This window comes from Phasianus colchicus, chromosome 38 (assembly GCF_987193195.1).
Source record: "Phasianus colchicus chromosome 38, bPhaCol1.hap1.1, whole genome shotgun sequence".
In the NCBI taxonomy this organism is placed as follows: domain Eukaryota; kingdom Metazoa; phylum Chordata; class Aves; order Galliformes; family Phasianidae; genus Phasianus; species Phasianus colchicus.
The window spans coordinates 1,000,855-1,028,419 of NC_143473.1; the positions used below are offsets into that span (position 1 = coordinate 1,000,855).

General features: G+C 60.1%; 1 protein-coding gene across 3 annotated transcripts in view; it reads right to left on the bottom strand.

Moving 5' to 3' along the window:
- Window positions 1–4,603: 4,603 nt before the first annotated feature.
- The window catches only part of EXOC3L2 (exocyst complex component 3 like 2), a 30,430-nt gene continuing 7,468 nt past the window's right edge, over window positions 4,604–27,565 (bottom strand). For all 3 annotated transcript variants that reach the window (XM_090129905.1, XM_090129907.1, XM_090129906.1), the window contains 9 exons: window positions 24,481–24,595; window positions 21,374–21,484; window positions 20,617–20,717; window positions 20,151–20,258; window positions 18,461–18,596; window positions 16,799–16,921; window positions 13,132–13,287; window positions 9,544–9,665; window positions 4,604–4,881 (listed from right to left, as the gene is read on the bottom strand). In XM_090129905.1, coding sequence (XP_089986031.1) covers window positions 4,629–4,881; window positions 9,544–9,665; window positions 13,132–13,287; window positions 16,799–16,921; window positions 18,461–18,596; window positions 20,151–20,258; window positions 20,617–20,717; window positions 21,374–21,484; window positions 24,481–24,595 — 1,225 coding nt within the window. In that variant the 3' untranslated portion in view covers window positions 4,604–4,628. The remainder of the gene's footprint in view (window positions 4,882–9,543; window positions 9,666–13,131; window positions 13,288–16,798; window positions 16,922–18,460; window positions 18,597–20,150; window positions 20,259–20,616; window positions 20,718–21,373; window positions 21,485–24,480; window positions 24,596–27,565) is intronic.

A 27,565-nucleotide genomic window follows, 5' to 3' on the forward strand; every position in this document is an offset into this window, starting at 1 on the left:
GGCGGTGATTCACAGCGGGATGTGACACACCAGGGGGGGGAAGGTGACACTTGGGGACATCGGGCACACCCAGCGCTGTGTCACCACCCCCACCCCACCCCCCACCTTGGGGACAAGGCTGTGGTCCCGTGTGTCCGGTATGGTGACATCCCTGTCCTTGTGTGTCCCCCTATGGTGGCATCCCTGTCCCCAAATGTCCCCATCAGGTGACATCGCTGTCCCTTTGTGTCCCCATAGAGTGACATCCCTGTCCCCAAGTGTCCCCCTATGGTGGCATCCCTGTCCCCAAATGTCCCCATAAGGTGACATCCCTGTCCCCAAGTGTCCCCCTATGGTGGCATCCCTGTCCCCAAATGTCCCCATAAGGTGACATCCCTGTCCTCAAGTGTCCCCCTATGGTGGCATCCCTGTCCCCAAATGTCCCCATAAGGTGACATCCCTGTCCCCAAGTGTCCCCCTATGGTGGCATCCCTGTCCCCAAATGTCCCCATCAGGTGACATCCCCATTCCTTTGTGTCCCCATAAGGTGACATCTCTGTCCCTTTGTGTCCCCCTATGGTGACACCTCCATCCCCATATATCCCTCTATGGTGACATCCCTGTCCCCATAAGGTGACATCCCTGTCCTCAAGTGTCCCCATAGGGTGACATCCCTGTCCCCAAGTGTTCCCATCAGGTGACATCCCCATTCCTTTGTGTCCCCATAAGGTGACATCTCTGTCCCCAAATGTGCCCCTATGGTGGCTTCCCTGTCCCCAAATGTCCCCATCAGGTGACATCTCCATTCCTTTGTGTCCTCATAAGGTGACATCCCTGTCCCCAAATGTCCCCATCAGGTGACATCGCTGTCCCTTTGTGTCCCCATAGAGTGACATCCCTGTCCCCAAGTGTCCCTCTATGGTGACTTCCCTGTCCCTAAATGTCCCCATAGGGTGACATCCCTGTCCCTAAAAGTCCCCACGAGGTGACATTCCTGTCCCCACCTGAATATGGTGGCATCCCTGTCCCTTTGTGTCCCCCTGTGGTGACACCTCCATCCCCATATATCCCTCTATGGTGACAACCCTGTCCCCAAATGTCCCCATCAGGTGACACCTCCGTTCCTTTCTGTCCCCATAAGGTGGCATCCCTGTTCCCAAATGTCCCCATAGGGTGACATCCCTGTCCCTTTGTGTCTCCCTATGCTGACACCCCTCCCCAAATTCCCCCCCCCCAATTTCCTTCTCGATTCCCCCCCCCCCCCCAGGACCACCCCCAGGACCCCCCCCCCCCCTCCTCCTCCCCCCAACCCCCAAATCCATGTCGTCCCCCCCCCACGCCTCCCCCCTCCCCCTCCAAACACCCTTGATCACCCTCCCCCCCAGGATCCCCCCCCCGTGACCTCCCCCCCTCCCCACATCCTTGACCCCCTCCCAGGACCCCCCAGTCCCTCCTCCCCCCAATGCCCCCCCCAGGGCCCCCCCAGGACCCCCTCCATCCTTTCCTCTCCTCCCCCCCCACATCCTTCACCCCCCCAATGCCCCCCCCACCCCCACATCCTTGACCCCCACCCAGGACCCCCATTCCCTCCTCCCCCCAATGCCCCCCCCAGGACCCCCCCAGGACCCCCTCCATCCTTTCCTCTCCCCCCCCCCACATCCCTCACCCCCCCAATGCCCCCCCCATCCCTCCCCCTTTACCTCCCCCCCCCCCCCCACATCCTTGTCCCCCACCCAGGACCCTCCCCACTCCTTCCCCTCCCCCCCCATTCCTTGCCCTCTCCCCCCCCCACAGGACCCCCTCCATCCCTTCCTCTCCCCCCCCCCACATCCTTCACTCCCCCCCCCCACCCCTTCCATCCCTTCCTCCCCCCCCATCCATGCCCTCCCCCAAGCCCCCCCCCACTCCTCACCCTCCCCCCCCATCCTTCATCCTCCCCCCCCCCAGGACCCCAACTTCTTCCCCCCCCCCACGACCTCCCCCCCCTCCCCACATCCATGCTTCCCCCAGTGCCCCCCCCCCCTCCCCACATCCTTGACCCCCTCCCAGGACCCCCCAGTCCCTCCTCCCCCCAATGCCCCCCCCAGGACCCCCTCCATCCTTTCCTCTCCCCCCCCCACATCCCTCACCCCCCCAATGCCCCCCCCCCCCCATCCTTGACCCCCACCCAGGACCCTCCCCACTCCTTCCCCTCCCCCCCATTCCTTGCCCTCTCCCCCCCAGGACCCCCCCAACGCCCCCCCAGGACCCCCTCCATCCCTTCCTCTCCCCCCCACCCCACATCCCTCACCCCCCCAACGCCCCCCCCACCCCTTCCCCTTTTCCTCCCCCCCCATCCATGCCCTCCCCCAATCCCCCCCCACTCCTCCCCCTCCCCCCCTCCATCCTTCATCCTCCCCCCACGCCCCCCCGAAGCCCCCCCCCCCACTCCTCCCCTTCCCCTCCCCACATCCTTGACCCCCCCCCACGCCCCCCCCCCCCCCCCGATGTCACACCGGTGTCACCTATTTATAACCCCATTCCTTCCTGCCCGGATTCGGACATCGCCTATTTGCTCCCACGGCACCACTTTAGGGGGGGGGGGCACAAAAATTCCCCCCCCCCTCCATCACCAACCCCCCCTCGATTGTCCTTTAGACACCGAGGTGACAGCGCAGCCCCCATAGGGACAAACGGTGGCCCTATAAACCCCCCCCCCCATATTGGTGACATTCCTTACGTGTCCCCCCCCTTACGTGTCCCCCCCCGTCCTTATGTCCCCCCCCCATTTTGTGTCCCCCCCCCCCATATTGATGACATTCCTTACCTGTCCCCCCCCCCAAAACTTCCCCATATCGGTGACATTCTTTATGTCCCCCCCCCCTTATGTGTCCCCCCCATTTTGTGTCCCCCCCCCCATATTGGTGACACCCTTACGTGTCCCCCCCCCCTCCCCTTTTGTGCCCCCCCCCATAACGGTGACACCCCTTATATGTGCCCCCCCCCCTTACTGATGACACCCCTTATGTGCGTCCCCCCCCCATAACGGTGACACCCCTTATCTGTCCCCCCCCCCAGCCCCCCCACATTGGTGACACTCTTTATGTGCCCCCCCCCCTTTTTTGTGTCCCCCCCCCCCCAATGGTGGCATTCCTTTTGTATCCCCCACCCCCCCTTGGTGTCTCCCCCCCCCCCATATTTGTGACACCCCTTATCCGCCCCCCCCCCCCCCAACCCCCCCGTATTGGTGACACTCTTACGTGTCCCCCCCCCCTTCTGTGCCCACATTGGTGACATTCCTTTCGTGTGTCCCCCCCCCCACCCCCCCCCGGTTTCCCGCCGAGGGGACACGGGGACAAAACGGCGCTTCCTTCCTCCCCACCCCTCCGTGCCCCCCCCGCCCCTCCGCCCCCCCCGCCCCCCCCCCCCCCCGAAAGCGACAACACGACGCTGGGATGGGGGGGGAGTTTAAGGGGGGGGGGGCTTTAAATTACGGCATTTCTGGCACTTTGTACAACAGTCGGCTTCCTATTTTCAGACGGCCCTATTTTCAGCCCGGCGCTGCGCCCCATTTTCAGACACGCGAGGCGATTTTGCCCCCCCCCCCCCGGCCCCCCCCTCCCCCCTTTTTTGGGGTCCGGAATTTGAGACCCTCCCCCCCTCCCTCCCCCCCCCCAATTTCCAGCCGCTGAGTTCCCCCCACGTTGCAGCACTGCGCCCCATTTTCAGACGGCACTGCGCCCCATTTTGGGGTCCAGCGCTGCGCCCCATTTTCAGACACAGCACTGCGCCCCATTTTGGGGGGGAGGGTACAGCACCGCACCCCATTTTCGGACATAGAGCTGCACCCCATGTTGGGGTACAGCACTGCGCCCCATTTTCAGACATAACACTGCGCTCCATTTGGGGGGGGGGTCCAGCATTGCGCCCCATTTTCAGCCCCAGAGCACTGCACCCCATTTTGGGGTACAGCACTGCGCCCCATTTTCAGACATAACACTGCGCTCCATTTGGAGGAGGGGGGGTCCAGCACTGCGCCCCATTTTCAGACACAGCACTGCACCCTATTTTCAGACAGCACTGCGCCCCATTTTCAGCCCCAGAGCACTGCGCCCCATTTTGGGGTACAGCACTGCGCCCCATTTTCAGACACAGCACTGCGCCCCATTTTGGGGTCCAGCACTGCGCCCCATTTTCAGACACAGCACTGCGTCCCATTTTGGGGTACAGCGCTGCGCCACATTTTCAGCCCCAGAGCACTGCGCCCCATTTTGGGGTACAGCACTGCGCCCCATTTTCAGACACAGCTCTGCGCCCCATTTTGGGGTACAGCACTGCGCCCCATTTTCAGACACAGCTCTGCACCCCATTTTGGGGTACAGCACTGCGCCCCATTTTCAGACACAGCACTGCACCCCATTTTGGGGTCCAGCGCTGCGCCCCATTTTCAGCCCCAGAGCACTGCGCCCCGAATTCTGCGCTCCAGAATTGCCCCCGATTTTCAAACACAGATTTGCCCCCTATTTTCAGAACCAACCCCCCACCCCCTCCCGCTCCAAACCGAAGCCCCCCCACCCAATTCAACACCCGGCACCGCCCAAACCTTTCCGACCCAACACCTCCCCCCCCCCCCCCCGCCCCTCCCACCCCCCCAAAATCGGGCGCAGCTCTCACAGCCTCCCCTCATTGGGCCGTTCGGGTCGCAGCCCCCTCAGCCGCAGCCTGGCCAGGCGCTGCAGATCGAAGGGGAGGCAGCGCGGCCGCCGCGCAACGGGCAGCTCGGAGAAGAAAGCCCTTTCCCGGGGGGGGGGTCCCGCCTCGGCCTCCCCCGTCCCCACATCCTGGAGGACCCCCAGGATCTCCTGCCGGGCCGCAGGGCTGCGCAGACCCCGCACATCCAGCAGGGCGGCCACGTGCTTCCTCCTGCGGGGAGAAAAATTGGGGGGGAGAGAAGGGGGGGGGGGTTGGGTGTCTGTGTTGGGGGGGGAGAAGCGCTGCGCCCCATTTTCAGAGCCTGAGCTGGGCCCCGAATTTGGGATCTCAGCGCTGAGCCCCATTTTCAGAGCCTGAATGAACTGGGCACCATTTTCAGAGCCAGAACTGCACAACATTTTCAGCCCCATTGCACTGCGCCCCATTTTCAGACCCATAACTGGGCCCCATTTTGGGATCTCAGCTCTGCGCCCCATTTTCAGAGCCTGAATGACCTGGGCCCCATTTTCAGAGCCAGGATTGCGCCCCATTTTCAGCCCCATTGCACTGCGCCCCATTTTCAGTCCTAGAACTGGGCCCCATTTTGGGATCTCAGCTCTGTGCCCCATTTTCAGACCCAGAACTGGGCCCCATTTTGGGATCTCAGCTCTGCGCCCCATTTTCAGACCCTGAACTGGGCCCCATTTTCAGCCCCATTGCAGTGTGCCCAATTTTCAGACCCAGAAATGCACCCAATTTTGGAATCTCAGCTCTGCGCCCCATTTTCAGAGCCTGAGCTGGGCCCCAAATTTGGGATCTCAGCGCTGAGCCCCATTTTCAGAGCCTGAATGACCTGGGCCCCGTTTTCAGAGCCAGAACTGCGCCCCATTTTCAGATCCAGATCTTGGCCCATTTTCAGCCCCACTGCACTGCGCCCCATTTTCAGACCCAGAAATGCACCCAATTTTGGAATCTCAGCTCTGTGCCCCATTTTCAGAGCCTGAACAGGGCCCCGAATTTGGGATCTCAGCGCTGCGCCCCATTTTCAGAGCCTGAATGAACTGGGCCCCATTTTCAGAGCCAGAACTGCACCCGATTTTGGAATCTCAGCTCTGTGCCCCATTTTCAGACCCTGAATAACCTGGGCCCCGTTTTCAGAGCCAGAACTGCGCCCCATTTTCAGATCCAGATCTTGGCCCATTTTCAGCCCCACTGCACTGCGCCCCATTTTCAGACCCTGAACTGGGCCCCATTTTCAGCCCCATTGCAGTGTGCCCAATTTTCAGACCCAGAAATGTACCCAATTTTGGAATCTCAGCTCTGTGCCCCATTTTCAGACCCTGAATGACCTGGGCCCCATTTTCAGAGCCAGAACTGCACCCCATTTTCAGCCCCATTGCACTGCGCCCCATTTTCAGTCCTAGAACTGGGCCCCATTTTGGGATCTCAACACTGCGCCCCATTTTCAGCCCCAGAACTGCCCCCCATTTTGTCATCTCAGCACTGCGCCCTATTTTCAGCCCCACTGCCCCCATTTTCAGCCCCATTTTCAGCTCCCCATTTTGTCATCTCAGCACTGCCCCCCATTTTCAAACCCATAACTTCTCCCAATTTTGTCACCTCAGCGCTTCGCCCCATTTTCAGCCCCATTGCCCCCAATTTTCAGCCCCAGAACTGCCCCCCATTTTGTCATCTCAGCGCTGCCCCCCATTTTCAGCCCCAGAACTTCTCCCAATTTTGTCAATTCAGCACTACACCCCATTTTCAGCCCCACTGCCCCCTATTTTCATCCCAAGAACTGCCCCCCATTTTGTGATCTCAGCGCTGCGCCCCATTTTCAGCCCTCGAACTGCTCCCAATTTTGTCATTTCAGCGCTGCCCCCTATTTTCAGCCCCATTGCCCCCATTTTCAGCCCTACTGCCCCCTATTTTCAGCCCCACTGCCCCCCATTTTGTCACCTCAGCACTGCACCCCATTTTCAGCCCCACTGCCCCCCATTTTCAGCCCCAGAACTGCCCCCCATTTTGTCATCTCAGCGCTGCGCCCCATTTTCAGCCCTCGAACTGCTCCCAATTTTGTCATTTCAGCGCTGCCCCCTATTTTCAGCCCCACTGCCCCCCATTTTCAGCCCCACTGCCCCCCATTTTCAGCCCCAGAACTGCCTTCCATTTTGTCACCTCAGCGCTGCCCCCCATTTTCAGCCCCACTGCCCCCCATTTTCAGCCCCACAGCCGCCTCCCCCTGGCGCCGTTCGCAGCCATCCGGGCGCCACGTTTGGCCCCACGCCCGGCGTCGGCCGTCACCGTCCCCGTCACCGCCGGCCCCATAGGGTGACCCCGGTGACACCGGGGGGGCGGGGGTCCCTGGGGGGGTCAGGGAGGGGGGTTTGGACCGGCAGTGGGTGGGGGCTGCCGGGAAGGAGGGGGTGGTGGCCCGGCCGTCACCTTTGGGGTCACGGCGTCCGTTCTGTCCCCAAAGGAGTGGGGACATCCGGGATGCGGCCGTGCCATCCTAACCGGCTGTGGGGCAGCGTGGGGAGAGCTGGCGGGGCCCTATAGGGACGTATGGACACCCTATAGGGATACCGCTGCCCTATAGGGACGTATGGACACCCTATAGGGATACCGCTGCCCTATAGGGACGTATGGACACCCTATAGGGGCACCGCTGCCCTATAGGGACGTATGGACACACTATAGGGACACCGCTGCCCTATAGGGACGTATGGACACCCCATAGGGGCACCGCTGCCCTATAGGGACGTATGGACACCCCATAGGGGCACCGCTGCCCTATAGGGACGTATGGACACCCTATAGGGACACCGCTGCCCTATAGGGACGTATGGACACCCTATAGGGGCACCGCTGCCCTATAGGGACGTAGGGACACACTATAGGGGCACCGCTGCCCTATAGGGACGTAGGGACACCCCATAGGGATGTATGGACACCCTATAGGGACACTGCTGCCCTATGGGGACGAATGGACACCCTATAGGGGCACATTGCCACCCCATAGGGACGTATGGACACCCTATAGGGACACTGCTGCCCTATGGGGACGAATGGACACCCTATAGGGGCACATTGCCACCCCATAGGGACACTGCTGCCCTATAGGGACATATGGACACCCTATAGGGGCACACCGCTGCCCTATAGGGACATATGGACACCCCATAGGGGCACATTGCCACCCCATAGGGACACCGCTGCCCTATAGGGACATACGGACACCCTATAGGGATGTATAGACACCCTATAGGGACACCGCTGCCCTATAGGGACTTATGGACACCCCATAGGGGCACACTGCCACCCCATAGGGACGTATGGACACCCTATAGGGACACCACTGCCCTATGGGGACGAATGGACACCCTTATAGGGGCAAATTGCCACCCCATAAGGACACTGCTGCCCTATAAGGACATATGGACACCCCATAGGGGCACAGTGCCACCCCATAGGGACACCACTGCCCTATAGGGACATATGGACACCCTGTAGGGGCACATCACCACCCCATAGGAACACATATTGACCCCATAGGGACATGTCACCCCATAGGGACACATAATGACCCTATAGTGATGCTGTCACCCCATAGGGACACTTCATCACCCCATAGGGACACATAATGACCCCATAGGGACACATTATCACCCTATAGTGAACCTGTCACCCCATAGGGACATATCATCACCCCATAGGGACACATCACCCCATAGGAACACATGATGACCCTATAGTGATGCTCTCACCCACAGGGACACATAATGACCCCATAGGGACACATATTGACCCCATAGGGACACATAATGACCCCATAGGGACACATCACCACCCCATAGGGACACATCACCCCATAGGGACACATAATGACCCCATAGGGACTCATCACCACCCTATAGGGTCACATCACCCCATAGGGACACATAATGACCCTACAGTGATGCTGTCACCCCATAAGGACACATCCCCACCCCATAGGGACACATATTGACCCCATAGGGACATGTCACCCCATAGGGACACATAATGACCCTATAGTGATGCTGTCACCCCATAGGGACACTTCATCACCCCATAGGGACACATAATGACCCCATAGGGACACATTATCACCCTATAGTGAACCTGTCACCCCATAGGGACACATCACCACCCCATAGAGACACATCACCCCATAGGAACACATGATGACCCTATAGTGATGCTCTCACCCACAGGGACACATAATGACCCCATAGGGACACATCACCACCCTATAGGGTCACATCACCCCATTGGGACACATCACCACCCCATAGGGACACATCACCCCATAGGGACACATAATGACCCTACAGTGATGCTGTCACCCATAGGGACACATCACCACCCCATAGGGACACATCACCCCATAGGGACACATCACCACCCTATAGGGTCACATCACCCCATAGGGACACATCACCATCCTATAAGGACACATAATGACCCCATAGGGACACATCACCACCCCATAGGGGCACACCACCCCATAGGGACACGTAATGACCCTACAGTGATGCTGTCACCCCACAGGGACACATCACCACCCCATAGGAACACATATTGACCCCATAGGGACACATCACCACCCCATAGGGTCACATCACCATCCTATAGGGACACATAATGACCCCATAGGGACACATCACCACCCCATAGGGTCACATCACCCCTTAGGGACACATAATGACCCTACAGTGATGCTGTCACCCCACAGGGACACATCACCACCCCATAGGGACACATATTGACCCCATAGGGACATGTCACCCCATAGGGACACATAATGACCCCATAGGGACACATCACCCCATAACCCCCCCCCCCCCACCCCTATTACCCCCCCCCACTCACCTGACATCGGGGAAATCCCTCGCCAGGACCCCCACCTCCATCTGTAGGGCCGCGATGTCCTCCAACACCAGCAGCTCCCTCAGCCGCGGCAGCACCGAGTCCAACCAGGGCCAGGCTGAGTCCTGCACCCCCCCACCCCAAAAAGGGGGGGGTCCTCAGTAGGGCACCCCCCCCTTTGTCCCCTCAGAGCCCCCCCAAGACCCCAAAACACACCTGGGTTCCTCATATCCCCTCCAGCACCCCAAAACCCCAATGAGAAGCACCCACGTCTCACCCCCCCTGACCCCAAATCACCCATGGGTGCCCCCCCATAACAGCCCCATAACCACGAGTGGGACCCCCCCCCCACCATATGACCCCATAACCACGAGTGGGACCCCCAGCTCCCCCCATCAGGACCCCAAAACACACCTGGGTCCTCATATCCCCTCCCAGCACCCCAAAATCCCAATGAGAAGCACCCACATCTCACCCCCCACCCCCCAGACCCCAAATCACCCATGGGTGCCCCCCCATAACAGCCCCATAACCACAAGTGGGACCCCCCCTCCCTCATATGACCCCATAACCACGAGTGGGACCCCCAGTTCCCCCCCAGGACCCCAAAACATGGGTGGGCTCCTCATATCCCCTCCAGCATCACAAAAATCCCAATGAGAAGCACCCACATCTGACACCCCCAGACCCCAAATCACCCATGGGTGCCCCCCCACAACAGCCCCATAACCACGAGTGGGACCCCCCCCCATCATATGGCCCCATAACCACGAGTGGGACCCCCAGTTCCCCCCCCAGGACCCCAAAACATGGGTGGGTCCTCATATCCCCTCCAGCACCCCAAAATCCCAATGAGAAGCACCCACGTCTGACACCCCCAGACCCCAAATCACCCATGGGTGCCCCCCCACAACAGCCCCATAACCACGAGTGGGACCCCCCCCCATCATATGACCCCATAACCACGAGTGGGACCCCCAGCTCCCCCCATCAGGACCCCAAAACACACCTGGGTCCTCATATCCCCTCCCAGCACCCCAAAATCCCAATGAGAAGCACCCACATCTCACCCCCCACCCCCCAGACCCCAAATCACCCATGGGTGCCCCCCCCATAACAACCCCATAACCACAAGTGGGACCCCCCCTCCCTCATATGACCCCATAACCACGAGTGGGACCCCCAGTTCCCCCCCAGGACCCCAAAACAGGGATGGGCTCCTCATATCCCCTCCAGCACCCCAAAATCCCAATGAGAAGCACCCACATCTGACCACCCCCCAGACCCCAAATCACCCATGGGTGCCCCCCCCATAACAGCCCCATAACCACAAGTGGGACCCCCCCTCCCTCATATGACCCCATAACCACGAGTGGGACCCCCAGTTCCCCCCCCCAGGACCCCAAAACAGGGATGGGCTCCTCATATCCCCTCCAGCACCACAAAAATCCCAATGAGAAGCACCCACATCTGACACCCCCAGACCCCAAATCACCCATGGGTGCCCCCCCATAACAACCCCAAAAACACGAGTGGGACCCCCCTCCCTCATATGACCCCATAACCACGAGTGGGACCCCCAGTTCCCCCCATCAGGACCCCAAAACATGGGTGGGTCCTCATATCCCCTCCAGCACCCCAAAACCCCAATGAGAAGCACCCACATCTGACCCCCCCCAGACTCCAAATCACCCATGGGTGCCCCCCCATAACAGCCCCATAACCACGAGTGGGACCCCCACCCCACCCTGGGACCTCCAGATCACCCATGGGTGCCCCCACATTCCCCCATATGACCCCCAAAAAAGAGGAGTGGGACCCCCAACTCCCCCCCAGGACCCCAAAATCACCCATGGGTGCCCCCACATTCCTCCATATGACCCCAAAAAAACAGGAGTGGGACCCCCAAATCCTCCCCAGGACTCTCATAACCACAAGTGAGACCCCCTAAATCCCCCCCAAGACGTCCATAACTACAAGTGGGACCACCCACCCCACCCTGGGACCCCCAGATCACCCATGGGTGCCCCCACATTCCCCCATATGACCCCCAAAAAATAGGAGTGGGACCCCCAACTCCCCCCCACGACCCCCATAACCACAAGTGAGACCCCCAAATCCCCTCAGGACCCCCATAACCACGAATGAGACCCCCCAAATCCCCCCCAGGACCCTCATAACCACAAGTGAGACCCCCCCAACTCCCCCCCAGGACCCCAAAAGCCACAAGTGAGACCCCCAACTCCCCCCCAGGACCCCCATAGCCACGAATGAGACCCCCCAAATCCCCCCCAGGACCCTCATAACCACAAGTGAGACCCCCCCAACTCCCCCCCAGGACCCCAAAAGCCACAAGTGAGACCCCCAACTCCCCCCCAGGACCCCCATAGCCACGAATGAGACCCCCCAAATCCCCCCCAGGACCCTCATAACCACAAGTGAGACCCCCAACTCCCCCCCAGGACCCCCATAACCACGAATGAGACCCCCCAAATCCCCCCCAGGACCCCAAAAGTCACAAGTGAGACCCCCAACTCCCCCCCAGGACCCTCATAACCACAACTGAGACCCCCAAATCCCCCCCAGGACCCCCATAACCACAAGTGAGACCCCCCAACTCCCCCCCAGGACCCCAAAAGCCACAAGTGAGACCCCCAAATCCCCCCAGGTCCCCCATAACCACAAGTGAGACCCCCAAATCCCCCCCAGGACCCTCATAACCACAAGTGAGACCCCCAACTCCCCCCCAGGACCCCCATAGCCACGAATGAGACCCCCCAACTCCCCCCCAGGACCCCAAAAGCCACAAGTGAGACCCCCAACTCCCCCCCAGGACCCCCATAGCCACGAATGAGACCCCCCAAATCCCCCCCAGGACCCTCATAACCACAAGTGAGACCCCCAACTCCCCCCCAGGACCCCCATAACCACGAATGAGACCCCCCAAATCCCCCCCAGGACCCCAAAAGTCACAAGTGAGACCCCCAACTCCCCCCCAGGACCCTCATAACCACAACTGAGACCCCCCAAATCCCCCCCAGGACCCTCATAACCACAAGTGAGACCCCCAACTCCCCCCCAGGACCCCAAAAGCCACAAGTGAGACCCCCAACTCCCCCCCAGGACCCCCATAGCCACGAATGAGACCCCCCAAATCCCCCCAGGACCCCAAAAGCCACAAGTGAGACCCCCAACTCCCCCCCAGGACCCCCATAACCATGAATGAGACCCCCAACTCCCCCCCAGGACCCCAAAAGCCACAAGTGAGACCCCCCAAATCCCCCCAGGACCTCCATAATTACGAATGAGACCCCCCAACTCTCCCTCCCAGGACCCCCATAACCACAACTGAAGACCCCCAAACACCCCCCCCAAGACCCCTCCCAACCCCCCCCACCCTCCCACCCCCCCCCCAAGACCCCAACCAACCCCCCTCCCACCCAACACCCCGCAAACCCCACACTGATGGAGACCCAACTCCATTCCCACTGGGGACCCAGTTGAGGGATCCGAAGGGGGGGGGTGTGGGGGGGTCTCAGGGGAGCCGGGGGGGTCCGGGGGGGTCCGGGGGGGTCCGGGGGGGTGACTGACCAGACGGCAGAAGAGCTCCCTGAGCTGTCGGGCTTCGTCCCCCAGCCGGGCAGCCAGACGAGCCCGCATTTTGGAAGAGGTGCAAACGATGCGGGACTGCAGCAGGGGGCGGACGTATTCCTGCAGCACCCGGCGGTGTAAATCGCTCACCAGCACCTGCGGGGGCACGGAATTGGGATGGGGGGGGGGGGCGGGGGGACCCCAAAATTGAGAGGGGGAGGAAGGGTGGGATCCCAACATCGGGATGGGGGAGGAGAGGGGGGTAGGGTGGGGGAGGAGGCTGAGGGACCCCCAAAATTGAGATGGGGGGGGTAGAGGGGGCAGTGAGACCCCCGAAATTGAGAGGGAGAGGAAGGGAAGGGTGGGATCCCAACATTGAGATGGGGGGGGGAGGCGGTGGGTCCCCAAAATTGAGAGGGGGAGGAAGGGAAGGGTGGGATCCCAAAATTGAGGTGGAGGGGGGGAGGCGGTGGGTCCCCAAAATTGAGAGCGGGAGGAAGGGTGGGACCCCCAAAATTGAGATGGGGGGGGTAGAGGGGGGTGGTGGGACCCCCAAAATTGAGAGGGAGAGGAAGGGTGGGATCCCAACATTGGGATGGGGGAGGAGGCGGTGAGACCCCCAAAATTGAGAGGGGGAGGAAGGGTGGGATCCCAAAGTTGGGATGGGGGGGGTAGAGGGGGCAGTGAGACCCCCGAAATTGAGAGGGAGAGGAAGGGAAGGGTGGGATCCCAAAATTGAGATGGGGGGGGGAGGCGGTGGGACCCCCAAAACTGAGAGGGAGAGGAAGGGTGGGATCCCAAAATTGAGGTGGAGGGGGGGAGGCAGTGGGTCCCCAAAATTGAGAGCGGGAGGAAGGGTGGGACCCCCAAAATTGAGATGGGGGGGGTAGAGGGGGGTGGTGGGACCCCCAAAATTGAGAGGGAGAGGAAGGGTGGGATCCCAAAATTGAGATGGGGGGGGGAGAAGGGCGGTGGGACCCCCAAAATTGAGAGGGAGAGGAAGGGTGGGATCCCAACATTGGGATGGGGGGGGAGGTGGTGGGACCCCAAAATTGAGAGGGGGAGGAAGGGTGGGATCCCAAAATTGAGATGGGGGGGGGAGAGGGGGCGGTGGGACCCCCAAAATTGAGAGGGGGAGGAAGGGTGGGATCCCAACATTGAGATGGGGGGGGGAGAGGGGGCGGTGGGACCCCCAAAATTGAGAGGGGGAGGAAGGGTGGGATCCCAAAATTGGGATGGGGGGGGGGAGGCGGTGGGTCCCCAAAATTGAGATGAGGGAGGAAGGGTGGGATCCCAACACTGGGATGGGGGAGGAGAGGGGGGTAGGGTGGGGGAGGAGGCTGAGGGACCCCCAAAATTGAGATGGGGGGGGTAGAGGGGGGTGGTGGGACCCCAAAATTGAGAGGGGGAGGAAGGGTGGGATCCCAAAGTTGGGATGGGGGGGGTAGAGGGGGCAGTGAGACCCCCGAAATTGAGAGGGAGAGGAAGGGAAGGGTGGGATCCCAAAATTGAGATGGGGGGGGGAGGCGGTGGGACCCCCAAAACTGAGAGGGAGAGGAAGGGTGGGATCCCAAAATTGAGGTGGAGGGGGGGAGGCAGTGGGTCCCCAAAATTGAGAGCGGGAGGAAGGGTGGGACCCCCAAAATTGAGATGGGGGGGGTAGAGGGGGGTGGTGGGACCCCCAAAATTGAGAGGGAGAGGAAGGGTGGGATCCCAAAATTGAGATGGGGGGGGGAGAAGGGCGGTGGGACCCCCAAAATTGAGAGGGAGAGGAAGGGAGGGATCCCAACATTGGGATGGGGGGGGAGGTGGTGGGACCCCAAAATTGAGAGGGGGAGGAAGGGTGCGATCCCAAAATTGGGATGGGGGGGGTAGAGGGGGCAGTGAGACCCCCGAAATTGAGAGGGAGAGGAAGGGTGGGATCCCAACATTGAGATGGGGGGGGGAGGCAGTGAGACCCCCAAAATTGAGAAGGGGGAGGAAGGGAAGGGTGGGATCCCAAAATTGAGGTGGGGGGGGGGAGAGGGGCGGTGGGACCCCCAAAATTGAGGGGGGGGAGGAAGGGTCAGGATGACATCGTTCAGAGCATCCCGAAATTGGAAGGGGGGGGGGGTGGGATGCTGTAGGGCAGAGAAACTCAAAGTGGGACCGTGGGATCTGGGTCTGAACACAATGGGGGGCAATGGGGCCATGGGGTCCAGATCAGAACCCCATAAATGGGAATTGGGATCATGGGATCCAGATCAGAACCCCATAAATGGGAATTGGGACATTGGGATCCATCCTAGAACCCAATGGGTGGCACTGGGGTCATGGGATCCACCTCAGAACCCAATAAATGGGAATAGGGACCATGAGATTCAGCTCAGAACCCCATAAATGGGAACTGGGACCCATAGGATCCTTCTCAGAACCCCATAAATGGGAACTGGGCCCATGGGGTCCTGCTCAGAACCCCATAAGTTGGAACTGGGACCATGGGATCCAGATCAGAACCCCATAAATGGAAATAGGGCCCATGGGATCCAGCTCAGAACCCCATAAATGGGAATTGGGACCATGGGGTCCTGCTCAGAACCCCATAAATGGGAATTGGATCCATGGGATCCATCCTAGAACCCAATGGGTGGCACTGGGCCCATGGGATCCAGCTCAGAACCCCATAAATGGGAACTGGGGCCATGGGGTCCATCTCAGAACCCCATAAATGGGAACTGGTCGATGGGATTTTGCTCAGAACCCCATAAATGGGAATTGGGACATTGGGATCCATCCTAGAACCCAATGGGTGGCACTGGGATCATGGGATCCACCTCAGAACCCAATGGGGGGCACTGGGCCCATGGTGTCCATCTCAGAACCCCATAAATGGGAACTGGGACCATAGGATCCTTCTCAGAACCCCATAAATGGGAACTGGGCCCATGGGATCCTGCTCAGAACCCCATAAATGGGAACTGGGGCCATGGGGTCCATCTCAGAACCCCATAAATGGGAACTGAGACCATGGGGTCCTGCTCAGAACCCCATAAATGGGAATTGGGTCCATGGGGTCCGGCTCAGAACCCGATAAATGGGAACTGGTCGATGGGATTCTTCTCAGAACCTAATGGGTGGCATTGGGGTCATGGGATCCACCTCAGAACCCAATAAATGGGAATAGGGACCATGAGATCCATCTCAGAACCCCATAAATGGGAACTGGGACCATGGGATCCAGTCAGAACCCCATAAATGGGAACTGGGGCCATGGGGTCCATCTCAGAACCCCATAAATGGGCACTGGGTCCATGGGATCCATCCTAGAACCCAATGGGTGGCACTGGGGTCATGGGATCCACCTCAGAACCCAATAAATGGGAATAGGGACCATGAGATCCATCTCAGAACCCCATAAATGGGAATCGGGACCATGGGATCCAGTCAGAACCCCATAAATGGGCACTGGGTCCATGGGATCCATCCTAGAACCCAATGGGTGGCACTGGGGTCATGGGATCCACCTCAGAACCCAATAAATGGGAACTGGGGCCACGGGGTCCTTCTCAGAACCCCATAAATGGGAATTGGGGCCATGGGGTCCATCTCAGGACCCCATAAATGGGAACTGGGGCCATGGGGTCCTGCTCAGGACCCCGCAGCTGGGCTGTAGGGCCGTGGCACCCACCTGGTAGGGCTCGGGGTGCAGCGGGCGCAGCTTCTGGCTGAAGCTGGTGATGTTCATCACGATGGCATCGAAGGCATCCGAGCTCGTCAGCCATTTCCTCTTCATCAGCTTGCTGAAGTAGGGCTGTGGGGTGAGGGGGGCGGGGGGCGTCAGACCCCATAGGGTGGGAATTGGGATAACGAGGGCTCAGAATGCTGGAAGTGGGGACTGGGAGCTTGGGATACGTAACAGATGGGGATTGGGATCAAGGGATCCACCTCAGAACCCCATAAATCGGAGATGGGACCACGGGATCCAGGTCAGAACCCCATAAATGGGAATTGGGACCACGGGATTCGGATCTCAGAACTCAATGGGGGGGGACTGGGATCATGGGATCCAGATCAGAACCCCATAAGTGAGCACTGGGATCAAGGGATCCAGGTCAGAACGCCATAAATGGGAATTGGGACCATGAGATCCAGCTCAAAACCCAATAAATGGGAATTGAGACCATGGGATCCAGTTCAGAACCCCATAAATGGGAATTGGGACCGTGGGATTTGGATCTCAGAACCGAATGGGAGGCACTGGGACCATGGGATCCAACTGAGAACCCCATAAATTGGAACTGGAACCACGGGATCCAACTCAGAACCCAATGGGGGGCACTGGGACCACGGGATCCAGGTCAGACCCTAATAAATTAGAACTGGAACCACAAGATCCAACTCAGAACCCAATGTGGGGCACTGGGACCATGGGATCCAACTCAGAACCCAATAAATTGGAACTGGAACCTTGGGATCCAACTCAGAACCCAATGTGGGGCACTGGGACCATAGGATCCAACTCAGAACCCAATAAATTGGAACTGGAACCACGGGATCCATCAGAACCCCATAAATGGGAATAGGGATTATGGGATCCAGATCAGAACCCAATGTGGGGCACTGGGATCATGGGATCCAACTCAGAACCCAATAAATTGGAACTGGAAGCACGGGATCCAACTCAGAACCCAATGGGGGGCACTGGGATCATGGGATCCAACTCAGAGCCCAATAAATTGGAACTGGAACCACAGGATCCAACTCAGAACCCAATGTGGGGCACTGGGACCATAGGATCCAACTCAGAACCCAATAAATTGGAACTGGAACCTTGGGATCCAACTCAGAACCCAATGTGGGGCACTGGGACCATAGGATCCAACTCAGAACCCAATAAATTGGAACTGGAACCACAGGATCCAACTCAGAACCCAATGGGGGGCACTGGGACCATGGGATCCAACTCAGAACCCAATAAATTGGAACTGGAACCACGGGATCCATCAGAACCCCATAAATGGGAATAGGGATTATGGGATCCAGATCAGAACCCAATGTGGGGCACTGGGACCATAGGATCCAACTCAGAACCCAATAAATTAGAACTGGAACCTTGGGATTCAACTCAGAACCCAATGGGGGGCACTGGGACCATGGGATCCAACTCAGAACCCAATGGGGGGCACTGGAACCATGGGATCCAACTCAGAACCCAATGGGGGGCACTGGGACCATGGGATCCAACTCAGAACCCAATGTGGGGCACTGGGACCCAACCACTGGGACCTGGGACCCTACGGGTGCCCCCAGGACCCCACAGGTGCCCCCCAACCCCACCCCAAAACGTCACCTTGAGGTCCTCAAAGAGGTGCTGGGTCAGGACGTGGTTGCAGAGCCGGGTCACTTTGTCCAGAGCTGCGTGGGTTTGGCGTCGGGGGTCTTCGCTTTCGGGGTGCCCAAATTGGGCCAAGCGCTCAGCGAAGGCCCTACAGTGGGGTGGGAGGTGTGGGGGGGGGACCCCAAAATGGTTGGGGAGGTTGGGGTGGGATTGTTGGGATGGGGACACTGGGATATGGGGACGTTGGGATGGGTGGGATGGGGACACTGAGACGTGGGGACGGACGTTGGGATGGGATGTGGGGACATTGGGATGGGATCGTTGGGATGTGATATTGGGATGTGATATTGGGATGGGGACATTGGGATGGGGACATTGGGATGGGATCGTTGGGATGGGGACATCGGGACATGGGGACGTTGGGATGGGTGGGATGGGGACATTGGGACATGGGGACGGACATTGGGATGGGATGTGGGGACATTGGGATGGGATGTGGGGACATTGGGATGGGATCGTTGGGATGGGGACATTGGGATGGGGACACTAGGACAGGGGGACGTTGGGATGGGATCGTTGGGATGGGTGGGATTGGAGACACTGGGACATGGGGACACTGGGACATGGGGACATTAGGATGGGGACACGGGGTGGGATATTGGGATGGGGACATTGGGATGGGTTATTGGGATGGGATATCGGGATGAGATATTGGGATGAGATATCGGGACATGGGGATCATTAGGATGGGGACACTAGGACAGGGGGACATTGGGATGGGGACATTGGGACGGGGGACACTGGGATCATTGGGATGGGATCATTGGGATGGGGACACTAGGACAGGGGGACATTGGGATGGGATTGTTGGGATGGGGATATTGGGACATGGGGACATTGGGATGGGGACATGGAATAGGATATTGGGATGGGATTGTTGGGATGGGGACAGTAGGACAGGGGGACAGTAGGACAGGGGGACATTGGGATGGGGACATGGGGTGGGATATTGGGATGGGGACATTGGGATGGGGACAATGGGATGGGGATGTGGGGACATTGGGACGTTGGGACATGGGGCATTAGGATGGGGACATTGGGATGGGATCGTTAAGATGGGATCGTTGGGATGGGGACAGTAGGACAGGGGGACATTGGGACAGGACATGGGGACAATGGGATGGAATATTGGGATAGGGTCATTGGGATGGGGACGTTGGGACATGGGGACAATGGGATGGGGTGGGATATTGGGATGGGATGTTTGGGAATGGGATCACTGGGACATGGGGACACTGGGATGGGGACATTGGGGTTGTTGGGATGGGATCATTGGGATGGGGACATCGGGACATTGGGACAATAGTATGGGGTGGGATATTGGGATGGGGACAACGGGACATGGGGACACTGGGATCACTGGGATGGGATCGTTGGGATGGGATCGCTGGGACATGGGGACATTGGGTGGGATATTGGGATGGGGACACTGGGATGGGGACATTGGGATGGGGACATTAGGATGGGGGACATTGGGATGGGATTGTTGAGATGGGATCGCTGGGACATGGGGACATTGGGATGGGGGACATTGGGATGGGGATATTGGGATGGGGACATTGGGGTGGGGTTTTGGGATGGGGCTTTGGGACATGGGGACATTGGGATGGGGACATTGGGATGGGGACACCCCCCTCCTCACCTGAAGGGGGGACAGCAGTTGACGATGGCGATGGCCCTCCTGGTGACGCCGTCGGGAGGGGGGGTCTCACTGGGGGCTTCCAGGAACCGCTCCACCTTACGCTGAAAACTGCAGCACTCACATGGCTCACCCCATGTCCCCCCATGTCCCCCCCATGTCACCCCCCTGTCCCCCCATGTCCTCCCATGTCCCCATGTCCCCCCATATCCCCTCCCATGTCCCCCCAATATCCCCTCCCATGTCCCCATGTCCCCCCATACCCCCCCAATGTCACCCCCACGTCCCCCCAAGTCCCCATACCCCCTCCATGTCCCCTCATATCCCCCCCATATCCCCCCCATGTCCCCCATGCCCCCCATGTCCCCCCCCACATCCCCCCATGCCCCCCAATACCCCCCCCACATCCCCCCACGTCCCCCCATGTCCCCATGTCACCCCACGTCCCCAAGGCTGTCCCCAAGCCCACCTGTGCAAGAAGGCCACCAAGACCCCCAGGAGGCTGTGGGCCATCTCCATCCCAAATTCGGGGGTGATCTGGGGGGCTCGGTCCACGTGAGCCCGCAGCAGCTGGGTGACAATGGGGACAACGGGGACAGTGGGGTGAGGGCCATCAATAGGGACAATGGGGACAACAGGGACAATGGGGACAACAGGGACAGTGGGGTGAGGACCATCAATGGGGACAATGGGGACAACAGGGACAGTGGGGTGAGGGCCATCCATGGGGCCAGTGGGGACAATGGGGACAACAGGGACATGGCCATCAATGGGGACAGTGGGGACAATGGGGACAGTGGGGACAATGGGGACAACAGAGACACAGTCATCAATGGGGACACTGGGGACAGTGGGGACAAGGGGAATATGGCCACCAATGGGGACAGTGGGGACAATGGGGACAGTGGGGACAATGGGGACAACAGAGACACAGTCATCAATGGGGACACTGGGGACAGTGGGGACAAGGGGAATATGGCCACCAATGGGGACAGTGGGGACAACAGGGACAGGGCCACCAATGGGGACAGTGGGGCCAATGGGGCCAATGGGGACAGGGCCACCGATGGGGACAATGGGGGCCATTCATGGGGCCAGTAGGACAACGGGGACACGGCCATCCATGGGGACAGTGGGGACAATGGGGACACAGCCACCAATGGAGACACAGCCATCAATAGGGACAATGGGGACTTGGGGACAATGGGGACTTGGGGACGCCGTACCCCGGTGACGCGGGCGGCCAGCCCCCCCTGCAGGTCCTCTGCTGTCACCTCCTCTGCCCACGTGTCCTCACTGAGCTGCAGCTCCTGCGCCACCGCCAGCTCCACCTTGGCCTGGGGACATTGGGGACAATGGGGGCAATGGGGACATTGGGGGCAATGGGGGCATTGGGGGCATTGGGGGCATTGGGGGCAATGGGGGAAATGGGGGCATTGGGGACATTGGGGGCAATGGGGGCATTGGGGGCATTGGGGACATTGGGGGCAATGGGGGCATTGGGGACATTGGGGGCAATGGGGGAAATGGGGGCATTGGGGACATTGGGGGCAATGGGGGCATTGGGGACATTGGGGGCAATGGGGGCAATGGGGACATTGGGGGCATTGGGGGCAATGGGGGCATTGGGGGCATTGGGGGCAATGGGGGCATTGGGGGCAATGGGGGAAATGGGGGCATTGGGGACATTGGGGGCAATGGGGGCATTGGGGGCATTGGGGACATTGGGGGCAATGGGGGCATTGGGGACATTGGGGGCAATGGGGGCAATGGGGACATTGGGGGCATTGGGGGCAATGGGGGCATTGGGGGCAATGGGGGAAATGGGGGCATTGGGGGCAATGGGGACATTGGGGGCATTGGGGGCATTGGGGGCAATGGGGGAAATGGGGACATTGGGGACATTGGGGACATTGGGGGCAATGGGGGCAATGGGGGCAATGGGGACACTGGGGACATTGGGGACAATGGGGAGAGCAGGAATGGGGACAGTGCCCACCATGTGCCATCCCAATGCCCACCCCAGTGCCATCCCAGTGCCACCCCAATACCCACCATGTGCCATCCCAATTCCCATCTTGTCCCCATCCCAGTGCCACCCCAGTGCCACCCCAGTGCCCATCATGTCCCCACCACAGTGTCATCCCAATGTCCTCCCAGTGCCATCCCAGTGCCATCCCAACACTCATCCCAGTGCCAATCCCAGTGTCCCTCAGTGTCCCCCCCAGTGCCATCCCAGTGCCACCCCAATACCCATCATGTCCCCACCCCAGTGCCATCCCAGTGCCACCCCAATACCCACCATGTGCCATCCCAATTCCCATCTTGTTCCCATCCCAGTGCCACCTCAGTGCCACCCCAATACCCATCATGTCCCCACCCCAGTGCCATCCCAATGTCCTCCCAGTGCCATCCCAATACTCATCCCAGTGCCAATCCCAGTGCCCCCCAGTGTCTCCCCCAGTGCCATCCCAGTGCCACCCCAATACTCATCATGTCCCCACCCCAGTGTCATCCCAATATCACCCCAGTGCCATCCCAGTGCCACCCCAGTACCCATCATGTCCCCACCCCAGTGCCATCCCAGTGCCATCCCAATACTCATCCCAGTGCCACCCCAATACCCATCATGTCCCCACCCCAGTGCCCCCCCAGTGCCACCCCAGTGCCACCCCAGTACCCGTCATGTCCCCACCTCAGTGTCATCCCAATGTCACCCCAGTGCCACCCCAGTGCCACCCCAATACCCATCATATGCCATCCCAATTCCCATCTTGTCCCCATCCCAGTGCCACCCCAGTGCCCCCACAGTGCCATCCCAATACTCATCCCAGTGCCAATCCCAGTGCCACCCCAGTGCCCATCATGTCCCCACCCCAGTGCCTTCCCAATGTCCTCCCAGTGCCATCCCAGTGCCATCCCAATACTCATCCCAGTGCCAATCCCAGTGTCCCTCAGTGTCCCCCCCAGTGCCATCCCAGTGCCACCCCAATACCCATCATGTCCCCACCCCAGTGCCATCCCAGTGCCACCCCAATACCCACCATGTGCCATCCCAATTCCCATCTTGTCCCCTTCCCAGTCCCCCCCCAGTGCCATCCCAGTGCCATCCCAATACTCATCCCAGTGCCACCCCAATACCCATCTTGTCCCCATCCCAGTGCCATCCCAATGTCACCCCAGTGCCATCCCAGTGCCACCCCAATACCCATCATATGCCATCCCAATTCCCATCTTGTCCCCATCCCAGTGCCACCCCAGTGCCCCCACAGTGCCATCCCAGTACTCATCCCAGTGCCAATCCCAGTGCCACCCCAGTGCCCATCATGTCCCCACCCCAGTGCCTTCCCAATGTCCTCCCAGTGCCACCCCAGTGCCATCCCAGTGCCATCCCAACACTCATCCCAGTGCCAATCCCAGTGTCCCTCAGTGTCCCCCCCAGTGCCATCCCAGTGCCACCCCAGTACCCATCATGTCCCCACCCCAGTGCCATCCCAGTGCCACCCCAATACCCACCATGTGCCATCCCAATTCCCATCTTGTCCCCTTCCCAGTCCCCCCCCAGTGCCATCCCAGTGCCATCCCAATACTCATCCCAGTGCCACCCCAATACCCATCTTGTCCCCATCCCAGTGCCATCCCAGTGCCACCCCAGTACCCATCATGTCCCCACCCCAGTGTCATCCCAATGTCACCCCAGTGCCATCCCAGTGCCACCCCAATACCCATCATATGCCATACCAATTCCCATCTTGTCCCCATCCCAGTGCCACCCCAGTGCCCCCACAGTGCCATCCCAATACTCATCCCAGTGCCAATCCCAGTGCCACCCCAGTGCCCATCATGTCCCCACCCCAGTGCCTTCCCAATGTCCTCCCAGTGCCATCCCAGTGCCACCCCAGTACCCATCATGTCCCCACCCCAGTGCCATCCCAGTGCCACCCCAATACCCACCATGTGCCATCCCAATTCCCATCTTGTCCCCATCCCAGTCCCCCCCCAGTGCCATCCCAGTGCCACCCCAATACTCATCCCAGTGCCACCCCAATACCCATCTTGTCCCCATCCCAGTGCCATCCCAGTGCCATCCCAGTACCCATCATGTCCCCACCCCAGTACCCATCATGTCCCCACCCCAGTGTCCCCCCAGTGCCCATCCCAGTGCCACCCCAATACCCACCATGTGCCATCCCAATACCCATCTTGTCCCCATCCCAGTCCCCCCCCAGTCCCTCCCCAGTGCCATCCCAGTGCCACCCCAATACCCATCTTGTCCCCATCCCAGTGCCACCCCGGTGCCCCCCGGTGCCCCCCGGTGCCCCCCATGCCGTACCTTGACAGCAGCGATGCAGGACCTCTCGAGGCCCCTCTGGGTTTCGGGTGGCAGGAGGGGCCCCAAATCCTGCGCCTGCAGCAGCGCCCCGATCTCGGGGTGCCCCAACACCTCCCTGTGGGCACAGGGACAGCTGGGTGCCAGGGGGGTCCCATGGGTGGCACAGGGGGGCATAGGGAGCTATAGGGTCCCATAGGGGGCACTGGGTGCTAGGGGGGTTCCATGGGTGGCACTGGGTGCTATAGGGTTCTATAGAGTCCTATAGGTGGCACTGGGTGCTATGGGGTCTTATGGGAGGCACTGGGTGCTATGGGGTCTTATGGGAGGCACTGGGTGCTATGGGGTCCCATAGGGGGCACTGGGTGCGAGGGGGGTCCCATGGGTGGCACAGGGGGGCATAGGGAGCTATAGGGTCCCATCGGGGGCAATGGGTGCTATAGGGCCTTATGGGGGGCATAGGGAGCTATAGGGTCCCATCGGGGGCATTGGGTGCTATAGGGTCTTATGGGGGGCATAGGGAGCTATAGGGTCCCATAGGGGGCACTGGGTGCCAGGGGGGTCCCAGGGACAGCTGGGTGCCAGGGGGGTCCCATGGCTGGCATAAGGGGGCATAGGGAGCTATAGGGTCCCATAGGGGGCATTGGGTGCCCAAGGGGTCCCATAGGGGGCATAGGATGCCAGGAACGTCCCATGGGTGGCACAAGGGGGCATAGGGAGCTATAGGGTCCCATAGGGGGCACTGGGTGCCAGGGGGGTCCCAGGGACAGCTGGGTGCCAGGGGGGTCCCATGGCTGGCATAGGGGGGCAAAGGATGCTATAGGGTCCCATCGGGGGCACTGGGTGCTATAGGGTCCTTTGGGGAGCATAGGGAGCTATAGGGTCCCATAGGGGGCACTGGGTGCCAGGAGGGTCCCATGGGTGGCATAGGGGGGCATGGGAACTATAGGGTCCCATAAGGGGCATTGGGTGCCCAAGGGGTCCCATAGGGGACTTAGGATGCCAGGAACGTCCCATGGGTGGCAAAGGGGGGCATAGGGAGCTATAGGGTCCCATAGGGGACACTGGGTGCTAGGGGGGTTCCATGGGTGGCACTGGGTGCTATAGGGTTCTATAGAGTCCTATAGCTGGCACTGGGTGCTATAGGGTCCCATAGGGGGCACTGGGTGCAAGGGGGGTCCCATGGGTGGCATAGGGTGGCATAGGATGCTATAGGGCTCCATAGGGGGCAGTGGGTGCCAGAAACGTCCCATGGGTGGCACAGGGGGGCATACAGAGCTATAGGGTCCCATGGGAGGCACGGGTGCTAGGGGGATCCCATGGGTGGCACTTGGTGCTACAGGGTCCTATGGGTGGCACTGGGTGCTATAGGGTCCCATATGGGGCATAGAGTGCCAGGGGCATCCCATGGGTGGCATAGGGGGGCATAGGGTGCTATAAGGTCCCATAGGGGGCATTGGATGCTAGGAGGGTCCCATGGGTGGCATAAGGGGGCATAGGATGCTATAGGGTCCCATAGGGGGCATTGGGTGCCAAAGGGGCCCCACAGGGGGTACTGGGTGCTATAGGGTCCCATATGGGGCATAGAGTGCCAGGGGCGCCCCATGGGTGGCACATGGAGGCATTGGGTGCTACAGAGTCCCATGGGAGGCACCGGGTGCTAGGGGGGTCCTATGGGTGGTACTGGGTCCTATAGGGACCTATGGGAGGTACTGGGTGCTATAGGGTCCCATAGGGGGCATTGGATGGCAGGAGGATCCCATGGGTGGCACTGGGTGCCATGGAGTCCCCAGAATCCCATTGGGATGGGTGCTATAGGATCTCATAGGGGGCACTGGGTGCCATAGGATCCCCAACACCCCAATGGGATGGGTGCTATAGGATCCCATAGGTGTCCCCCACCGCCATGGGGTCCCCAGAATCCCATTGGGAGGGGTGCTATAAGATCCCATGGGTGTCCCCCACTGCCATGGGGTCCCCAGTATCCCATTGGGTTGGGTGCTATAGGATCTCATAGGGGGCACTGGGTGCCATGGGATCCCCAACACCCCATTGGGATGGGTGCTATAGGATCACCCAGATGACCCCCACTGTCATGGGGTCCCCAGTATCCCAATGGGATGGGTGCTATGGGATCCCATGGGTGTCCCCAACCACCATGGGGTCCCCAGTATCCTATTGGGATGGGTGCTATAGGATCCCATGGGTGTCCCCCACTGCCATGGGGTCCCCAGCACCTCAATGGGATGGGTGCTATAGGATCACCCAGATGTCCCCCACTGCCATGGGGTCCCCAGTATCCCATTGGGATGGGTGCTATAGGATCCCATGGGTGGCACCAGGTGCCATGGGGTCCCCAACACCCCATCGGGATGGGTGCTATAGGATCCCATGGGTGGCACCAGGTGCCATGGGGTCCCCAGAATCCCATTGGGATGGGTGCTATGGGATCCCATGGGTGGCACCAGGTGCCATGGGGTCCCCAGTATCCCATCGGGATGGGTGCTATAGGATCCCATGGGTGGCACCAGGTGCCATGGGGTCCCCAGAATCCCATTGGGATGGGTGCTATGGGATCCCATGGGTGTCCCCAACCACCATGGGGTCCCCAGTATCCTATTGGGATGGGTGCTATGGGATCCCATGGGTGTCCCCAACCACCATGGGGTCCCCAGTATCCTATTGGGATGGGTGCTATAGGATCCCATGGGTGTCCCCCACTGCCATGGGGTCCCCAGCACCTCAATGGGATGGGTGCTATAGGATCACCCAGATGTCCCCCACTGCCATGGGGTCCCCAGTATCCCATTGGGATGGGTGCTATGGGATCCCATGGGTGGTACCAGGTGCCATGGGGTCTCCAACACCCCATTGGGATGGGTGCTATAGGATCCCATGGGTGGCACCAGGTGCCATGGGGTCCCCAGTATCCCATTGGGATGGGTGCTATGGGATCCCATGGGTGGCACCAGGTGCCATGGGGTCCCCAGTATCCCATTGGGATGGGTGCTATGGGATCCCATGGGTGGCACCAGGTGCCATGGGGTCCCCAGTATCCCATTGGGATGGGTGCTATGGGATCCCATGG